This window comes from Hyperolius riggenbachi, chromosome 7 (assembly GCF_040937935.1).
Source record: "Hyperolius riggenbachi isolate aHypRig1 chromosome 7, aHypRig1.pri, whole genome shotgun sequence".
NCBI classification, from domain to species: Eukaryota; Metazoa; Chordata; class Amphibia; order Anura; family Hyperoliidae; genus Hyperolius; species Hyperolius riggenbachi.
This window is the reverse complement of record NC_090652.1, coordinates 51,737,559-51,757,379: the sequence shown is the minus strand read 5'-3', so window position 1 is coordinate 51,757,379 and position 19,821 is coordinate 51,737,559. Positions and strand designations below refer to the sequence as shown.

At 43.2% G+C, this 19,821-nt stretch overlaps 2 protein-coding genes across 4 annotated transcripts in view; both read left to right on the top strand.

The window, feature by feature from the left end:
• The window catches only part of LOC137524316 (coagulation factor XIII B chain-like), a 177,797-nt gene extending 165,851 nt beyond the window's left edge, over positions 1 to 11,946 (top strand). For all 3 annotated transcript variants that reach the window (XM_068244039.1, XM_068244040.1, XM_068244038.1), the window contains 3 exons: positions 823 to 942; positions 6,285 to 6,401; positions 11,676 to 11,946. In XM_068244039.1, coding sequence (XP_068100140.1) covers positions 823 to 942; positions 6,285 to 6,401; positions 11,676 to 11,683 — 245 coding nt within the window. In that variant the 3' untranslated portion in view covers positions 11,684 to 11,946. The remainder of the gene's footprint in view (positions 1 to 822; positions 943 to 6,284; positions 6,402 to 11,675) is intronic.
• A 94-nt stretch (positions 11,947 to 12,040) lies between these two features.
• Positions 12,041 to 19,821, top strand: part of LOC137524317 (uncharacterized) — a 277,077-nt gene continuing 269,296 nt past the window's right edge. The window contains exon 1 of the mRNA XM_068244041.1: positions 12,041 to 12,386. The gene's annotated coding sequence lies outside the window, so the exon portion shown is untranslated. The remainder of the gene's footprint in view (positions 12,387 to 19,821) is intronic.

The window sequence follows — 19,821 nt, the reverse complement described above, 5'->3', positions numbered from 1 at the left end:
CCCAACCAAGTAACATGAACAATGAACATCTGTGATGGGTTAGCGTTTCCGGTCCCTGTTTATTGAACCTCTCATCTGTATTACATTTATGACTGCATGGCGACAAAATGCAAATTGCTATCCGCACGCTTCTTGTCCTCATGCAAGGCCTGGGTTGTTGTGTCTCAAAGCGTGGCCTTCTCCTCCTGCGCCACCCTCCTCTTGTTCCATCACGTGTGCTGCTGCTGGGTTAGCGTTACCGGTCCCTTTTCCTGGAACCTCTTATATGTATTACATTTATGACTGCATGCCGACAAAAAGCATGTTACCTGTGCAAAGAAAACAGACATTTCCCGCATTTAAAAGACAGTTTTCCCTTTGAAACTTTAAAATCGATTTTCTCAAAAACTATAAGCTCTTTTTGCTAATTTTTTTCCCCTCTTGTACCCACTCCCAAGGTGCACATACCCTGTAAATGTGGGGTATGTAGCATGTAAGGAGGCTTTACAAAGCACGAAAGTTCGGGTCCCCATTGACTTCCATTATGTTCGGAGTTCGGCCATGTTCGGCCCGAACCCGAACATCTAGATGTTCGCCCAACACTACACGTGACCCGTTCGGCCAATCACAGCGCTAGCCGAACGTTCGGGTAACGTTCGGCCATGCGCTCTTAGTTCGGCCATATGGCCGAACAGTTTGGCCGAACACCATCAGGTGTTCGGCCGAACCCGAACATCACCCGAACAGGGTGATGTTCTGCAGAACCCGAACAGTGGCGAACACTGTTCGCCCAACACTAGGCCTGGCCAGCAATCCCTGAACCTGTACGATTTGAATTCGCAGAGAAAATAAAATGTGATCCAACGAAAAAATTCACCTGTGCAAATCAAAGGTGCATTCCTCTAAGGAAGAAGTGTGATGGCTCTGATGACTGCGGGGACGGATCTGATGAACATGACTGCGGTGAGTGTGTGAAGATTCTTGTTTATGCAGGTGGTACAGCTGTACACAGGTGACCAGACTTTGCCATCTGCAGGCTATGAGATTTCAGTTTAGAAGGAACAAATGTTTCTTTGTGCAAACATTCAGTCTCTGTAACCTTTTTTATTGTCCATCTCTGTGTGATAAGTTGGCGCTTTATACATAAAATACAATAAATAATAATAATATAGAACAGTGAAAAAAAATCACAACAAATGGTAAAATAAGTTACAAAACTATGATGTGACCAACAAATCACCCAACACAAACAACAAACACAGCACATAATTACAACATGTAGTGTGCAAATAAATAATGTGCAAATATATATATATGTTACGGCCAGAACCCGAAGTTTGGCCACTTCTAGTTCTGGCCGGCCACTTCGGGTTCTGGCCGGCCAATGTGCGAAGTGGCCGCTGTGCTGCGGCCAATGTGAGAAATGGATTGATTCCTGTGACATTAAGGTATCTTCTGGCCACAGCGCAGCGGCCAAACGTATAACAACTTAGTTAATTTAATGCAATTAAGCCGGCGGCAATGTAACAATTCAAGCCGCCGGCTTTTTCTCTGCCTCTCTCCCCCCCCCCCGCCTCTCTCTCCTCCCCCCGCCTCTCTCGCTCTCCTATGGGCAGCCGGCGGGGACACGCGTGTCCCCCCGGAGTGGTTTGTCGCGGAAGGGGAATCCTGCCGTTCTTGCAGAGCGGGTGCTGGCAGAAGCAATGTCTGCAGCCTCCCCGCTCTGCTTTCCTGGTGCGACGAATGACTCTCGTGGACACGCATGTCCCCCCCGGCTGCCCATAAGAGAAGGAGGAGAGAGACGCGGGGGGAGGAGAGAGAGGCGGGGGGGGGGAGTAGAGAGAGGCAGGGGGGGGAGGAGAGAGAGGCAGACCAAAAGCCGGCGGCTTGAATTGTTACATTGCCGCCGGCTTAATTGCATTAAATTAACTAAGTTGTTATACGTTTGGCCGCTGCGCTGCGGCCAGAAGATACCTTAATGTCACAGGAATCAATCCATTTCTCACATTGGCCGCAGCGCAGCGGCCACTTCGCACATTGGCCGGCCAGAACCCGAAGTGGCCGGCCAGAACTAGAAGTGGCCAAACTTCGGGTTCTGGCCGTAACATATACAGAAAATCACAGAACTCGGTGACATTGGACCAACCAGATATTGCAGAGTCAAATAAGCAGGTTTTGGCCAATCACAGACTGCAAAAAATTACCAAAAAAAAAATCACAACAAATGGTGAAATAAGTTACAAAACTATGATATGACCAACAAGAAACACGGCAAACACAGTGCATAATCACAGCATTCAGTATGTAAATCAATAATGTACAACTACATGTATTTATATAAATATTCAGGGATGGGTACATTTAGAGCAAGACATTGAGAGCAAGATACTGAATTCAGTAACATAGGCACCAAAAGAGAGATTTACAAATGGAAGGCAACAAAAGGAATTTTACAGAGTACACAGATATACAATCATTGATTCTCTGCCCTCAAAACACTCCCAGCAAGCTGAAACTCTAACAGTGATAAAAACTACTTGAGAATACTACCTTTTAAAATGTATAGCATGCAACAAAAGTCTGTGCTGGACCCTTTCACCACCATTGAGGTTCCCTCCCCAGAGAAGGTGTCTATTCCTCCTGTACCAGTCAGCAAGCAACCAAACATTTCAGGTTCTCTTTCCATGTTGCTTTTGTTGCAAAAATGATGTGTTCACACCTAGCGCCATGTTGCTAACGACGTATTGTTCGTATGTCGAAAATTTTTAAGCAGGGACCTCCTGTATCTCTTCTGGTTTCATTGTAGAACACCACCTCTGTGGTTTGTACTTGCTGTATCTTTGCCTCACATCAGAAGCCCCAGCACTGATGTTTTTGAATGTACCAATGAGGCTTTCTACAGGTGTATTCACCTGGACCAGAATTCTCAGCAACAACTTAGCATTAGCAGAAAAGAAAAGTGTCCATTTTTGTTTTTAAGTTATATAGCTTTATTTATAACATTGCATCAGATTGTCACAGTAGCAGTTTAGAATCCACACTCTGGCCCTTATTCAGTTCACTTTTTTGCCTATAACCCAGTTTTCTCCTAGGTGATATTTTCACACCTAATCAATAAAATGCCTTTTACACTATCAGCAAACGAGAGAATAATCAAAATAGTTGTGACATTGTTTTTCACTTTCTTTTTTATATTTTTTCAATTGCAGATTGCAAAAAAAAAATATTTTAAACTTAGTCGATAGAAAATTATCTTCTAGGATAAAACTTCACAGAAAAAGTGAATTCAATAAGAGCCTCTGGCCCATATTCAATTATTCAGTGATATTTTAAAACTTGTCAATAAAATGCCTTTAAAGGATACCCGAACTGAAATGTGACATAATGAGATAGACATGTGTATTTGCAGTGCCTAGCACACAAATAACTGTGCTGTGTTCCTTTTTTTTCTTTCTCTGTCTGAAAGAGTTAAATATCAGGTATGTAAGTGGCTGACTCAGTTCTGACTCAGACAGGAAGTGACTACAGTGTGACCCTCACTGATAAGAAATTCCTCTTTTTATCTCTTTTTTGCTCTCAGAAGCCATTTTCTGCTAGGAAAGTGTTTTATAGTTGGAATTTCTTATCAGGGAGGGTCACACTGTAGTCACTTCCTGTCTGAGTGAGGACTGAGTCAGCCACTTACATACCTGATATTTAACTCTTTCAGACAGAGAAAGAAAAAAAGGAACACAGCATAGTTATTTGTGTGCTAGGCACTGTACATACACATGTCTATCTCATTATGTCACATGTCAGTTGATATATCCTTTAAAACCACCAGCAAGCAAGAAAAAGCTTAAAATAATTTTGATAGTACATTCTCAACAACTTTTTGATACTTTTTCAATTGCATAATCTAAAAAAAAAAGTTTAAAGTGAATGGGAACCGGATTGAAAAAAATGAGATAGACACTTACCCAAGGAGAGGGAAGGCTCTGGGTCCTATAGAGCCTTCCCGCTCCTCTCCTGGTCCCCTCGTTCCAGTGCTGGCTCGCCCAGTAGCAGTACTTGACTAAATTACTCAAATACTGCTTTATCCGGCCGTAGGAGGCTTCAGAAGTCTTCAGGGAGCCCGAGTGCTCCTGAAGAAGGCCTGCCCTGTACTGCGCCTGCGCAACCACGCTCTCTTGCACGCTCACGTGCCACACATCTTCGGGAGGACACGGCTCCCGAAGTCTTCCAAATACCCTTTTGACGGGGGAATGAAATGGGGGGGGGGAGCCAGCACAGGATAGAGAGCTCTGAGAGAGGAGATGGAAGGCTCTATACGACCCAGAGCCTTCCCCCTCCTTAGGTAAGTATTTGCTTCATTTTTTTTAAAATGCGGTTCCCATTCACTTTAAGTAGAAGATGAAAATGTATCTCCTGGGAGAAAACTTAAAAGAAAAAGTTAATTGTAAACAGGCCTCTGTCTTTTAAACTGTAAAACAGAGCAGAAGAAGTGACTATTTGAACTTTCCTGCAGTGAAACCTTATCACAAGCTGTCTCACACTTTTTCTTGGCTGTTTAGGCTCTTCAGATAAGCTTGATCAAGTTGTTCAACTAGCTCAGAGAAGCTATTTTGCATCAATAACAACTCAAGTTTTTCAACTCTTCCTATACTGAAAAACAGAAAGGGTCTAGTATCATATATGAATATGTTTATCTCTTCATGTCACATGTTGCTTCAGATTTACTTTAAAGAGAGTCTGAAGCCAATTTAAATACTTGTTTTTACCTGTTATTTATGTTAAGGATTATGGCCAGTGCTAAAACCCAGTATTTTGGCAGCAGAATGAGGTCTTTATACCCCCCAAATCCCCGAGCAAAAATCCACAATTTACCAGGTTGTGGATTTTGCTGCTTGGGGAGGCATAGCTGCCTCGATTAGTGTCAATCTGTGCTGATCACCGCCTCTCCCCGCCCCTCTCTGTGAAAGAAGACTGAGAGGGGCGGGGAGAGGCGGCCATCGGCAGAGCTTGACGCAAGTAGAGGCAGCGCTACAGCGCAAAGCTCTGCCTCTACAGGAAGCGCTCCCCAATTTTTGCCCCGATTTTGGGGGTTATAAAGCCCTTGTTCTGGTACGGAAATGCTGCGTTTTAGCACTGGCCATAATCCTTAACATAAATAACAGGTAAAAGCCAGTATTTAAATTGGCTTCAGACTGAACTGTGGTTTTCTGGCTGAACTGTATCTACATTTTATTTGATGAATGATGTGGTGGTCAGAAATGTTTGGACAGAAAAGAAGATAATTTTAGACCTCATTTTTCCAAAAGTACAAAAAAACTTTATTAGTAGCCATCAATGGGACAGTGACATATGATCAACACGATAGTTAAAATGTAAGCATTAAAAACACACACATGTAGGACTTCACAAACTTCCCATCATCCAGCCAAGGGGTTCCAAGCCACACTCACACCCACACTTACATACATCCTATGAATACAGTTTGGCGAGTACTGCCTATATAAAGCTGCAGCTAGCCTGCATGCTAAGCTTGTTAAACTTGCTAAGCTTTGACCATGAGATAACAGCCTTATAAATCCAGAGGAACTGATCAGCTATAAGTGTAACAAGTGCCCAGCCAGTCTACAGTCCAAAGCAGTTTAAGCAGGCATGGATTCCTTCAATAAAGTAGTGATTTATCAGAGACAAGACATGAAACACTTAGGGCTTGATTCACAAAAGAGTGCTAACTTTCAGCACGGCCGTTTTCGCGCGAATTTTCTGCGTTTTCGCGTGAATTTTCGTGTTCGCGCGCAATTAAACGTTTCCGTGCGAAATCGCTATCGTTTTCGCGCGCAAACGCGAATTTTCGCGCGAAAACTATAACGATTGCGCGAAAAAAAATTGCGTTTGCGCGCAAAAACGATAACGATTTCGCGCGAAAATGTTTAATTGTGCGCGAAAACATTTAATTGTGCGCGAACGCGAAAATTTGTGCAAAAACGGCCGTGCTAAAAGTTAGCACTCTTTTGTGAATCAAGCCCTAAGGCTGTATTTCCACTTGTGCGGTGCGAGTCGCCGCGGTAAAAATTCGCATGCGGCCCTTAGCGATTAGCAGTTCCAACTTTGGTTTGCAGTGTGTATGCCAAAGCGTTAGTTATGGCCATGCAGCAAAAAAGCACTAGCAGTCTTATTCAAAAATCTTGCAGGATTAGTATTGCAGCATGTGATGGTCAGGCCAACTTGATGTCATCCATGGTGATGAATAGGGAAAGGTGCACACATGAATCAATGAATGTAATCTTATATTCTATGCCTGATGCTTCTTGCAGGACCTCCAACATGCCCTCCCAACAGATTCCAATGTGGTGACCGAATGTGTATTCCCAGCACCTGGCGTTGTGATGGTGACCCCGACTGTAGAGACAAATCAGATGAAACAAATTGTGGTGAGCAAATAGCTCAAGTTTTTCCACGAATCCACCGAACATGCCACAAGAGAAATAATATATACGCCACTGCTCACTGTGTAATTACATTAGAGTGGGGATCTGTGGTTGCAGGACGGGGGGGGGGGGGGGGGGGGGTGATTTTTGTTTTGTAGTAGGGATTGTAATAAGAAAAATCATAATCACTTTGTTTTGAGTTGACTATATGCATATGTTTTATAATTACGATTATTTTTCATGATAGGTAATTTGTAATTATGCACAATTTTCATGTTTGTTAAAAAAAAATATGATTAATTTCAAAATTACGAAATTGCGAGTAAAAGGAAATGAGGCACATAAGTGCAATGATATGCAAAATTACAAAGTGACATTATGAATTACAACAAAATGAATTACCAATATTCTGAAAATTACAAATGACGTAATTGCAAATTGCGATGCAAAATAATACAAATGTGAAATATCAGCTCATCACTATTGGTACACATGGTAACTTGCATAAGCACAGCAACATAACAGCCCATACAGGCTTTAGACTTATGTCTCCAAAACTATCATTCTTAAACATTTGGGAGAGATTCTCATTTTCAGCACCTAACATAACTTGGGCAAGTAGCAATTGACCAGTTTGTATTTTTTTTGTGTCTTTTATTTTGCTTTCCCGTATAGTGGGGGACCTCCTGCTCCTTTTCCAACCCTTTCCATATGATAGCTGCTGGAGTTGGAATGACTGTTGATATAGTATCAGCTGAACTCTGTTAGGCCTCGTTCACATCAGGGCCGTTTCTGTGCGCTTCTTACAGCGCACTGCCCTGTGCGATCAGCAAGGTATTTACTTTCCCATGTAACTAAATGTAGCTGGTTCACATCTATGCGCTGCGCTGAGCAGCGTTACAGAAACGTAGGGTTGCATGCATTTCTGTGCGTTGAGCTGGAAAGCGCACATCAATGCAAGTGAATGGGTGCGCTTTTTTAGCGCATAGAAGCGCGTACAAGCGCATAGAAGCGCATGCGTTTTTTACCCCTAATTGGAGAAAAAAATACATTTACATACAAAAACAAAGTTTTATTGACAACTGCTGCTGGTACAACAAGCAAAACGTGCTTTAAAGAAGCGCAGCGCAACGCACAGAAACGCGTACTAAAGCGCGCACAAGCGCATGCGTTTTTTACCACGTGCTTTCACACGTTTTTCAGCGCAGCAGATGTGAACGAGGCCTTAGTCTGAAGCCCTTCCTGCTCATATCTCTCAGGGCAACAGCCCACTGCTGTGTTTATAATAACACATAGAAATGCATTTTAAAAGCATTTTAATGCGTTTTACAGTGTTTTAATGCATTAACCACTTGAGGACTGCAGTGTTAGCCCTAAAGACCAGGCCCTTTTTCTTGAAATTGGCCTCTGCAGCTTTAAGGCCAAGCTGCAGGGCCATACAACTCAGCACACAAGTGATCCCCACTAGTGATGGGCGAACACTTAAGTGTTCGGCATAGAGAAGGTTCGGGTGACGTCATTCAGCGCGCCTGCCCCCTCCCGCCACCAGGGGGTGCCGGTCCTTCCGAGAGCCGGCCAGACCCTCCCCCCCCCCCCGCGCCATGATACAGCGGGCGCGGGGGGGGGGGCTTGTGGAGTGGCCGGCCGGCTCTCGGGAGGACCGGCACCCCCTGGTGGCAGGAGGGGGCAGGCGCGCTAAATGACGTCACCCGAACCTTCTCTATGCCGAACACTTAAGTGTTCGCCCATCACTAATCCCCACCCCCATTTTCTCCCCACCAAAAGAGCTCTCTGTTGGTGGGGTCTGATCGCTCCCCCAATGTTGTTTTTTTTATAAATATTTATTTCTATTATTTTTAAATAACGTGTTGATTTTTCTTATTTTTTTCTTTGCAACCCTCCCTCCCCTCGCCAGCCAATCAGTGTGATTGGCTGTCATAGGCTTCAGGAGCGGAGCTCCGCCTTCCAAGAAGAGACATGCTTGTACAGCCTGTGCGCAATCTCCTGATAGCCCCATAGACAGCCGTTCACGGCATTCGGCGTGGAGCGGTCCTGGGGCTGCCGCACTGCTCATGCCAATTGGCGTGGAGCAGTCGGCAAGTAGTTGTAATGTGTTTAAACACATTTCAAAATGCTTAAAGAGAATCTGTACTCTAAAATTCTTACAATAAAAAGCATACCATTCTATTCATTATGTTCTCCTGTGCCTCTCTGTGCTGTTTCTGCCACTCTCTGCTGCAATCCTGGCTTGTAATTGCCAGTTTTAGGCAGTGTTTACAAACAAACTAACCAGCTTGTGATAGGCTCACATAAGCAGAGTGTGTGAGTCATACAGAGCCTGCAGGGGGCCTGGAGAGGGTGTGTATAGCTTCTGCCAATGACAAGCAGTGCAGCACATTCCACACATTCCAGCCTCAGCCTGACAGATCCGACAGAGGAGAGAAGATTAGATCATATAACAGAGATAACACAGTCACTGTGCAAGTAGGAAAGGCTGCAGTAAGCCAGAGCACATTAGAACAGGCATAGGAACTTATAGGATAGAAGAAATAAGGATGAAAATTTTGTTACAGAGTCTCTTTAAAAAGACATTTTTTTCTATGCGTTTTTATAAACACAGCAATGAGCTCAGGCCCTCAGTTTAAAAGGGAATCTGAAGTGAAAATAAACTTATGATATAATGAATTGTATGGTTAGTTAATTTAAGAAATAGAACATTAGCAGCACAGAGTCTCATTATGTTTCCAGTACAGGAAGAGTTAAGAAACTTCACTTGTTATCTATGCAAAAGAGCTTCTCTGAGCTCCCCGACCAAGCTTGGTCGGCTACAGTGCTGTTTTCTGAAGCACTTATCTAAACCTTTTTCTCAATGTTTAGAGTATAACACAATGTTATCATAGAAAAGCTATGTAACAAAATTAAAAATATGAGACTTTTTTCTTTGCTGCTAATGTTCTATAAATTATCCGTAAAACACATACAAGTCTTTATATCATAATTTGTTTTTATTTATTTTTTAACTTCACTTTAAATTACTATATAATCTCCCCTCATGTCCCAACATCTTCCAACCAACTAAATCCCTATTGTGTAAAATGCTATTTGTGGTTTATGTCTTAAACCCACTCCACCTCCCCCCCCCCCCGGACTGTAAGACGTTCCTGACCCTAAGATGGTCATGGTAAGATTCTGCATAGCTAACCAGCCTAGGCCAGAGGTCTGAATCTGTGGCTCTAGAGCTGTATGTGGCTCTTTAGCCATGTGAGTGTGGATGTGAGAGAAGCTGGGGCTAACCTACCATTATGCTCTGCCCCCCCCCCTCATTTAGTTGGCAGTTGGTGCAGTCCAGCCCGCCGAGACCTGAAAAACCCTCTATCTCCTCCCCTCTGGGGCTCTCCACATCAGTGCCATGTGACTGTGAGAGCAACTGAGGCTGTACTGCACTGCGCAGACTTTGCAGCCTTGTTCAGAGCCTCCACCAGACTAGTCCTGGACTCCGCCAGCAGAATCAGCAGCAGCGAGATGTAACGTTACGCTACCTAGGCTGCTGCTAGCAATTATAGCTCTTAATGTGTTTGAAGTGAACGGGCGGGCCGAGCACTACTAGGGGGCCTCATGTTCCATAACTAGTACACTGCTGAAAGGTCTAAAGTTGGCCAGTCTAAATTATTCAGATTGCTTGGAACTAAAAGAACCAGCAGGAATCTACATGGTTTATTTTGGTGTACCTTCAACTTATATAATAGGAACAAATAGGAACTGTATCCCGTAATAAACCGTGTTGATCTCTGCTGGATCTTGTAGGCTGAATAATGTTGACTGGCCAACTTTAGACCTTTCAGCACTGGTTGGTACATTGCTGAAAGGTCTAAAGTCAGCCCAATATCAACCTGTGAGTTAGCCCAGTGTCACTTCATGAGTCAGCCCAATGTAACCCCGTGAGTCGGCCCAGTGTCACCCTGTGAGTTGGCCCAATGTCACCCTGAGTCAGCCCATTGTCACCGCGTGAGTCTGCCCATTGTCACCGCGTGAGTCTGCCCAGTGTCACCCCGTGAGTCGGCCCAATGTCACCCTGTGAGTCGGCCCAATGTCACCCTGTGAGTCGGCCCAATGTCACCCTGTGAGTCGGCCCAGTGTCACCCTGTGAGTCGGCCCAGTGTCACCCTGTGAGTCGGCCCAATGTCACCCTGTGAGTCAGCCCATTGTCACCGCGTGAGTCTGCCCAATGTCAACTGTGAGTCAGCCCAATGTCACCCTGTGAGTCGGCCCAATGTCACCCTGTGAGTCGGCCCAGTGTCACCCCGTGAGTCGGCCCAATGTTACCCTGTGAGTCGGCCCAATGTCACCCTGTGAGTCGGCCCAGTGTCACCCTGTGAGTCGGCCCAGTGTCACTTTGTGAGTTGGCCCAATGTCACCCTGTGAGTCGGCCCATTGTCACCGCGTGAGTCGGCCCAGTGTCACCCTGTGAGTCGGCCCAGTGTCACTCTGTGAGTCGGCCCAGTGTCACCCTGTGAGTCGGCCCACTGTCACCCTGTGAGTCGGCCCAGTGTCACCCTGTGAGTCGGCCCAATGTCACCCTGTGAGTCGGCCCAATGTCACCCTGTGAGTCAGCCCATTGTCACCGCGTGAGTCTGCCCAATGTCAACTGTGAGTCGGCCCAATGTCACCCTGTGAGTCGGCCCAATGTCACCCTGTGAGTCGGCCCAGTGTCACCCCGTGAGTCGGCCCAATGTTACCCTGTGAGTCGGCCCAATGTTACCCTGTGAGTCAGTCCAGTGTCACCCTGTGAGTCGGCCCAGGCGACACATAACATGATGAGTTAAACATGCATATGTACAGTGCATATATTGGTAATAACCAAGCTGTTTATTTTATTTTGCTGCCTGAAAGAGTAAAATTTTAGCCATGGAAGTGACAGCTTCTGTCTTGTCGTTGCCTTGTTGGGAATATAGTTAACATCATTGATAAGCAAATTACAGTCATAAAAGTTTTCCTGACAGGATACAACTTCTGAAAGCAGGGGGAGATAGGGAAAGGTCAATAGTTCATGTATTTTTATTTAGGGACACTTAAAAGGCTGCCACTGAGCAGAGACAACAAAACATTAAATCTAGTTTGTGAATGTTTAAATATAGAATAATATAAATCATGGGATATCTAAAAAAAAATGACATTTTTAGGAGCAGGAGGACTAATACAATTGTTTATATCATCGTTTTTTTTTTTTTTTACCTTGGGTTCACTTTAAGGTAACTGTTTAATTATCTTATTGTCTAGGACCATAAGGATGGTGTGATGTGTCATCCAAGAATAATTATCTTTGACCAAAAAAGCGTCAATAAAACAATCTGCTGTTCCCTGACCTGGAGAAAGGACTTTCTTCTGATGTCCAGTGGTGGAAGTGACTGTGGAAATAACACATCATTGGATAAAGTGACTTTCTTCTTTGCTTTGCTCTGCTGATTGTAATATTTTTGCTGTGCTATAATTTAAAGCAAACCTGAACTGAAAATTAAAGTCAAAATAAACATACACATGTCATACTTAATTACTCCTGTATAGTATGCTCATCACCACGCCTCCCTTGAGAAAGCTGGCTGCCTGCCAGCGAAACATGTCGGGCTTGTTTGGCGTGGACACGTCTTGCAGCTAGATGCGGAAGCCCCCTGCCATCTCGCCGGAATCTGTTACACCTTGCGACCAGATCATCACATTAGGATGTATCGGCTCTATGGAATCCACCGTCTTTGAAGTTAAACCTGCATCAAGGTACACACTCGTGAGCCAGCAACGCCGCTCACTATCTGCACGGTAGCCATTTTGGCTGGATCCCTTGTTTGCCTGATATCACGGAGTCTACCCTCCATACCATCTCTATACTTCAACGTATTGGGGCCAATCCTGTTGCTGTGTGGCCAGCTTATGGACCACTGAGTGATACTCACAGGAGGTACTTTGCTTGCTGAGATCCGTGAGACCATCTGGTCGGTAAGAAAAGTTAACATTTATACTGTGCTTGCATGGAACATTGCCTCACTGGCTTATATTGGCTATTATTGCTGCATGTGCTTTGCTTTTCTCTGGCTTGGCTGCTGAAAAGACATTTACTTGAGACACATATTCTTGTGATCTGATATACTGGAACTTTATACTAACAACTAACAATTCTTTTCTCAATCAATGCATATTATTGCCATCAAGCTTTGAGCATTTGGGGACACATTGATCAAACGACCAAACAACAATTAATTCAGCCTTACTTATGGATAATAAGATCTTTTGTTAACTTGTCTGGTGTGTGAGTTGATCTGGTGCGTGAATGTGAGGGCGCCGGTTCGATCGCAGGGTGGCCACCTAGCTGTAACACATTTTTAATTTTAGGAATTTTATGAGAGTGTTGTTGGATTAATAAAGTAATTTTGATATTTTCGTAAATTATTATTATTATCGATTGTCAATTTCACTCCCCTCATCTTTTCTATCCTAACGTTTATAATAGTATGCTCATCAATCTCTTTCTCCTCCCCTGTGTCCTGTTTGTCCACTGTGATCAATGGAATTCTCCGTCCTCCATTTTGAAAATGGCCATTACCCCATAACAGCTTCCTGTTCAGCACACAGTTAAACTGTAATATTGCCAACTTGAGCCATAGGGAATCATGGACATCAGTTGTCCATACCTTGCTCATCAGTTGTCCTTTTAGTTATAACTGACAGCAACTGATATATAACTGACAGCAACTGATATATTTCAGTTATGACAAAATCTTGTCAGAAATGGAAGGAATTGTTGTTAGAAGAAAATTGAGCTTCTGAGCGGAACTGGTGTCAAGGTAAGTATGTAATGTTCATTTGCAAGTACATCATGTGTTTATTTTAAATAATTTTACTTGGTTCAGGTTCACTTAAAAAAAAAAAAAAAACTGCAAATGGCCTAAATTGAAAGTCACAGATTGATTTTATGCTTGTATGATTATTGCCCATATTTGTCAGACGCAGAGAAATATTGTCTATGGCCAATATGACACTGTTCAGTGACCACAATGGAGTGGATCAACCATTTATGCCACCTGGATGTGATCCTCACGTCCAGCCGGCTGCTGCAGTGATGATGCCCTCGTCTGCGTGCTCCCGCGGGTGATCATGGGGGCGCCCGCGCACCCCTGTGCCGCCCCCGGTAGCCCGGCGATCAATGAATGGGATCATGTTTCCCGTTCATTGATCCATGTCCCCCGCAGAAAAACTGACTGCCTCTTATCAGAGGCTGCGGTCTTTATGAAGAAAAAAAAAGTTTCCCGTCCTCTTCTCGCTTACTGGAAGCGAGAACGACAAGAAAAAAAAATCCCCACACGAAAAATTACTCCCAATTTTTAAATATGCATGTGAAGAAGGTATATTACGAACATGTTTTTTTAAATTATAAGCTTGTGAATAGTGATGGATGCAAAACTGAAAAAATGCACCTTTATTTCCAAATAAAATATTGGTGTCATACATTTTGATAGGAACAAAATTTAAATGGTGTAATAACCAGGACAAATGTGCAAATAAAATACACAGGTTTTAATTATGGTAGCATGTATTATTTTAAAGCTATAATGGCCAAAAACTGAGAAATAATGAATTTTTCCATTTTTTCTAAATATTCCTGTGAAAATGCATTTAGAAAAAAATTATTCTTAGCAACATGTGCCACCCAAAGAAAGCCTAATTAGTGGTTGAAAAACAAGATATAGATCAATTCATTGTGATAAGTAGCGGATGAATGGGAGGTGAAAATTGCTCTGTTGCATAAGGTGAAAAATCCCTGCGGGCTGAAATGGTTAACTAGAGCTGCAGGACATTTGCGAGCACTAGAGAACAGAAATGATCCCAAAAAGAAGAACTGTAGTGAAAATAGCATAATGAATAACATTGCTTATTAGTTTACAATATTCATTTACAAATTGTTTAGACAGTGATTGCCAATTGTAAAATCTTTCTTCACTGCAATTTACATTCTGAGATTCATCACAGGTGGCAACATCAATAGTCCTGTCAGGTTAAGTCAGGTCAGGTGCAGTTCAGTTCCCATGCATTGAGCTAAGTCTCCGTATGAAAGGCCGACGCCGTCTATAAGACAGCTCCGTCATTCATAAACACGTCCACCGGTTGCTTCCATTTTGCGTAGTAAAACTTTGCATACGGAAGACAGCCACAGGGACATCTTGTGACCAAATAGTAAAATGACATAAAAAAATCCCATTAAAAGCCTTTTTTTACTTTTAAAATTAACCCCTTACCTCAAACACTCCCCAATAGTTACACACTTTTTTATTTATTTATTTTTGTAAAAAAAAAAACCTTAAATAAATACAATTAAAAAAAAAATACATAAATTGTTACATTAGAGACTGAACCTGATTAATATGTATGTCAAAAAGGTATATTACTGTTACTTTTTTAAATTATGGGCTTGTAATTAGTGATGGACGCAAAACTGAAAAAAAAGCACCTTTATTTCCAAATAAAATATCGGTGCCATACATTGTGATAGGGACATCATTTCAACTGTAATAAGTGGGACAAATGGGCAAATACAATACATGGGTTTTAATTATGGTAGCATATGCTAATTTAAAAATATAATGGCCGGAAACTGAGAAATAATGCATTTTTCAATTTTTTTTCTTAATATTCCTGTAAAATTGATTTAGAATAAAATCATTCTTAGCAAACTGTACCACCCAAAGAAAGCCTAAATTGTGGAATTGTGGTGAAAAAAACAAGATATAGATCTTTTCATTATGATAAGCAGTGATAAAATTATTGGCGAATTAATGGGAGGTAAAAGTTGCTCGGATGCATAAGGTGAAAAAACACTGAAGTGGTTAATAAGTGACATATGTTCTCAACGGGGGCCACATCAGAACACAGAGGAGTTACTAAAAGCTTAGAGAACCAGCACTTATGTTATTACATAAGTACAGTCATGCATAGTGCTTACAACATTTTTTTTTTTATGAATCTAGGTTGCTGGGCAATTTCCAGTGAGCTTTCAGGGTATTCTGTAACTCTGGGTGTTTCAAGTTCTACCACATAGAGCTACATTATTAATCCATGCCATGCACTGAAGAGGACCAACCAGTCCGAAACAGTCTGCAAGTTGGATTAGTATGGCTCTGTAAAATTAACAAGCTGGCACGTCATTGCATTCCAGCGGTTCTGGAGGTGTGGCTAGCATACAGGGACAACACTGGATGATTTACATATTCAGCAGTGATGCATTGTAGGACACCTCCTATACTCCTATTCACGATCTCGCCCTGTCCTGGCTTTCATCCTACCTCTCCAACCGCTCCTTCACGACCGCCTTCAATGATTCCTCGTCCACCCCCAACCACCTCTCGGTGGGAGTCCCCCAAGGTTCGGTCCTTGGCCTCCTACTGTTCACCCTATACACATCCTCCATTGGCATGGTTATCTCCTCCATGGGTTTTAACTATCATCTGTATGCAGATGACACCCAGATCTACCTCCACACCCCTGACATATCCACCACTACCATGGACAAGGTCTCCTCCTGCCTATCAGCCATCTCCTCCTGGATGTCTGCCAGGTTCCTGAAACTAAATTTAGACAAAACGGAATTTATGATCTTCCCACCCCGGCCATCCACGAACCTCCCAGATGTGCATGTCACTGTTAACCACACTACCATTCGCCCTACCTCTCAAGCCCATTGTCTGGGTGTCACCCTGGACTCCGCACTCTCCTTCACTTCCCACATCCAAAACCTCACAAAGTCCTGCAACTTCCACCTTCGTAACATCTGTAAGATTCGCCCTTTCCTGACCTCTGCCACCACCAAACTCCTCATCCATGCCCTCATAATTTCCCGCCTTGACTACTGCAATGCCCTGCTGTCTGGTCTCCCTATGACCCGAACAGCCCCACTGCAGTCCATCATGAATGCGGCAGCCAGAATTATCCACTGCTCCCATCGCTCCACCACGGCAGATCCCCTCCTAGAAACCCTCCACTGGCTTCCTATCCAGTCCAGAATCAAATTCAAGATACTGTGTCTGACCTACAAATCTGTCCACAAAACCTGTCCAACCTACATTTCCGATCTTACTCAGAGGTACACACCTAGCTGCTCACTCCGCTCTTCCAATGAACTTCGCCTAACTGCCCCCCGCATCACCCAGTCCCATGCACGCCTCCAGGTCTTCTCAAGAGCTGCTCCAACACTATGGAACTCCCTACCTCCACCCATTAGGGCAGCCCCCTCCTTCAACATCTTCAAGAAAGCCCTCAAAACTCACCATTTCACTCTGGCCTACTACCCCTCACAAGTGCTCTAAACCTACAGCTGAACTCTGGTCCCCTACCGTTCGTGTCCTTACCTCTCCCTCTAGATTGTAAGCCTTTGGGCAGGGTCCTCCTCCTTTTGTGTCCTACCTGATCGTGCACCTCCATTACTGTGAACCCATGCTATGCATCTGAGTGAACCTAACTTGCCTTATCTCCATGCTCCATCCAGTGACTGACTAAGCATTACCTGGTACTCATACTGTGCCATGTGATCTGGTTTTCTATTATTCCTGTATTGTCATATTGCTGTATGTCACCCCTAAATATTGTCTGTAACCTAAATTAATGTTCAGCGCTGCGTAATATGTTGGCGCTTTATAAATACAATAAATAAATAATAAATAAATAAATAAATATACTCACTCCAACCTATATAATCGCAAATACCTTCAGGTAAATCGCAAATACCAATCAGGCTGCAACGCAATTGTGTTTCCTTTCATTTCCCCTACCATGATTCTTCCATGATTGCACTGCAATTCATTGGGTACGAGCGCAGACGCACTGGAAATTGTTCAGGCCGGCAATTGCAATTTGGGGGAAAAACAAATTGCACTTGAGTGGAAAAACAACACTGCCATTTACATGTCAATTGCAGTCCTGTTGTGCTCTTCAAAATTGGGGTATTCCAATTTTTGGATTGGATTGCACCTTAGTGGAAATGGACCCTAAGGCCTCCAATCACACATGAAATAATTTGTGTGTGTTTTTATTTTTGCGCATATCTAATGTAAGTCAATGGCAAGTTCAAGTATACTAATATAATACTGAGCCCTGGACTACATACATATATGCTTAGTAGCAAACTATATCAAACAGTAAAATTATACAGTCAGACTAGCATCAAGAAAGTAGATTGGAAGGAGGGAAAAGGGGCCCAGTGACATGCGGCAAATGCCCCACTGTATAGGCAAATGGATAGGAACGGGAAAGGAGTTGTAAAAAAAATAACAATTGAGGACCAGAAAGCATTTTAATGCTAAAACAGGAGCATAATTACAGCTAAAACAGTAGCGTAAGACAACTCAGAGAAAAGCAAACATCATATAAGAGCTTAAAGAGAATCTGTACTCTAGAATTCTTACAGTAAAAAGCATACCATTCTATTCACTATGTTCTCCTGGGCCCCTCTGTGCTGTTTCTGCCACTCCCTGCTGCAATCCTGGCTTGTAATTGCCATTTTTAGGCAGTGTTTACAAACAAAAGACATAGCTGCTAACCAGAATGTGATAGGCTCAGAGCAGCTCAGTCTGTGACTCATACAGAGCTTGGAGGGGGGCATGGAGAGGGTGTGTATAGCTGCTGCCTATAACAGCAGACAGCGAATTCCTGCCTGAGCCCGACAAAGCCGTCAGAGGAAAGAAGATTAGATTATATAACAGAGATAATACAGCCACTGTGCAACTAGGATGGCTGCAATAAGACAGACCACATTAGAACAGGTATAGGAACTTATAGGATAGAAGAAATAAGGCGGAACATTTTGTTACAGAGTCTTTTTAAAGCAACATTTACAGAGAAAGACCATGCCAAAGGCATCTAGTGTATAGAAACTTAATCATAACCATGTCAAATATATCCATATCCTCGATCCAGGAAGGGCAGGAAAAATGATGGAATAATGAAGACTTAGAAAGCCACGTCAGAGGCATCTAGTCTACAGGTGCTTGAAGATCGAGAGCAGGGTCTGGTAAAAACAAAGAGCATATAAAGGGATATAGCAGAGGTTCCCATGGAAAGACCAAGCCAAAGGCATCTAGTCTGCAGTTGACAAATCATGCATGGAGATGAAGCAATCAGTCCTGAAGCATAAAACAGCAGATTGATTAGTCAGTCATGCCAGAGGCATCTAAACAAGGAAAAACAAAACAAAAATATAATTCTAGACCCAGACAATGAATCACATCGAGATCCGAGGAGTTCATCCATCTTCACCACATGCAGGGAAAGGCAGAGCATGTGGACAGTAAAAAGGGCGCAGGAGGCTAGTGGACAAATCGGGCGCCGCCATTCACTCCCATAATAAATATCGTTTAATGGGCGCCCGATAGGAAAAAAGGGTGCCGGAGAAAAATAACGTTTTAAAAGCGGCGCCCGGAGACTTAGGGCTTGATTCACAAAGCGGTGCTAACCTACTTAGCACGTCTAAAGTCTTTAGACGCGCTAACCAGGGTGCTAAGTAGGTTAGCACCGGATTTCTCAATCAGATCACGCGCTAACTTTGCGCGCGCAAAGTTTTACGTGCGCAAAGTTTTACGCGCGCTAAGTCCCATAGGCTTTAATGGGCACTTCGCGCGGAGCGCCCTATGCTCTGTGCAGTACGCGCGTAAAGTTTTACGCGCATAAAGTTTTGCGCGCGTAAAGTTTTATGCGCGAAAAGCTTGTTTAGACGTGCTAAGGGGGTTTTCACAGGCGTGCTAACAGTTAGCACCGCTTTGTGAATCAAGCCCTTAATGTTTTATTACTGCTTCTCATGATTACACATTATTTAATGATTTATAAATGTTTTAATATTATTTTTAAACGAAAAACAGTACAATATTATTTTCAAACATTATTTTTAAACGAAAAACAGTACAACATTTTTTTTTTTTTTACATTATTTTTAAACGAAAAAAACTGCACAATATGTTTTTGAAACGTTATTAATGCTTATCACAGGGGGGTCTTAGGTTTAGGCACCACCAGGGGGGTCTTAGGTTTAGGCACCACTAGGGGGGTCTTAGGTTTAGGCACCACCAGGGGGTCTTAGGTTTAGGCACCACCAGGGGGGTCTTAGGTTTAGGCACCACCAGGGGGGTCTTAGGTTTAGGCACCACCAGGGGGGTCTTAGGTTTAGGCACCACCAGGGGGGGTCTTAGGTTTAGGCACCAATATGGGGGTCTAGGGGTTAGGGGTAGGTACAGGGAGGGTTACTTACTAATTTTTTTTTAAACGTTAATATACGTTTCACTTTTTAAACGGAAGATTAACGTTTTCACAATTGCCGATTTCATGAACATTATTTAATGATTTATAACTTTATAAAACATTATTTTTAAACGAAATATAGTACATTATATTTTTA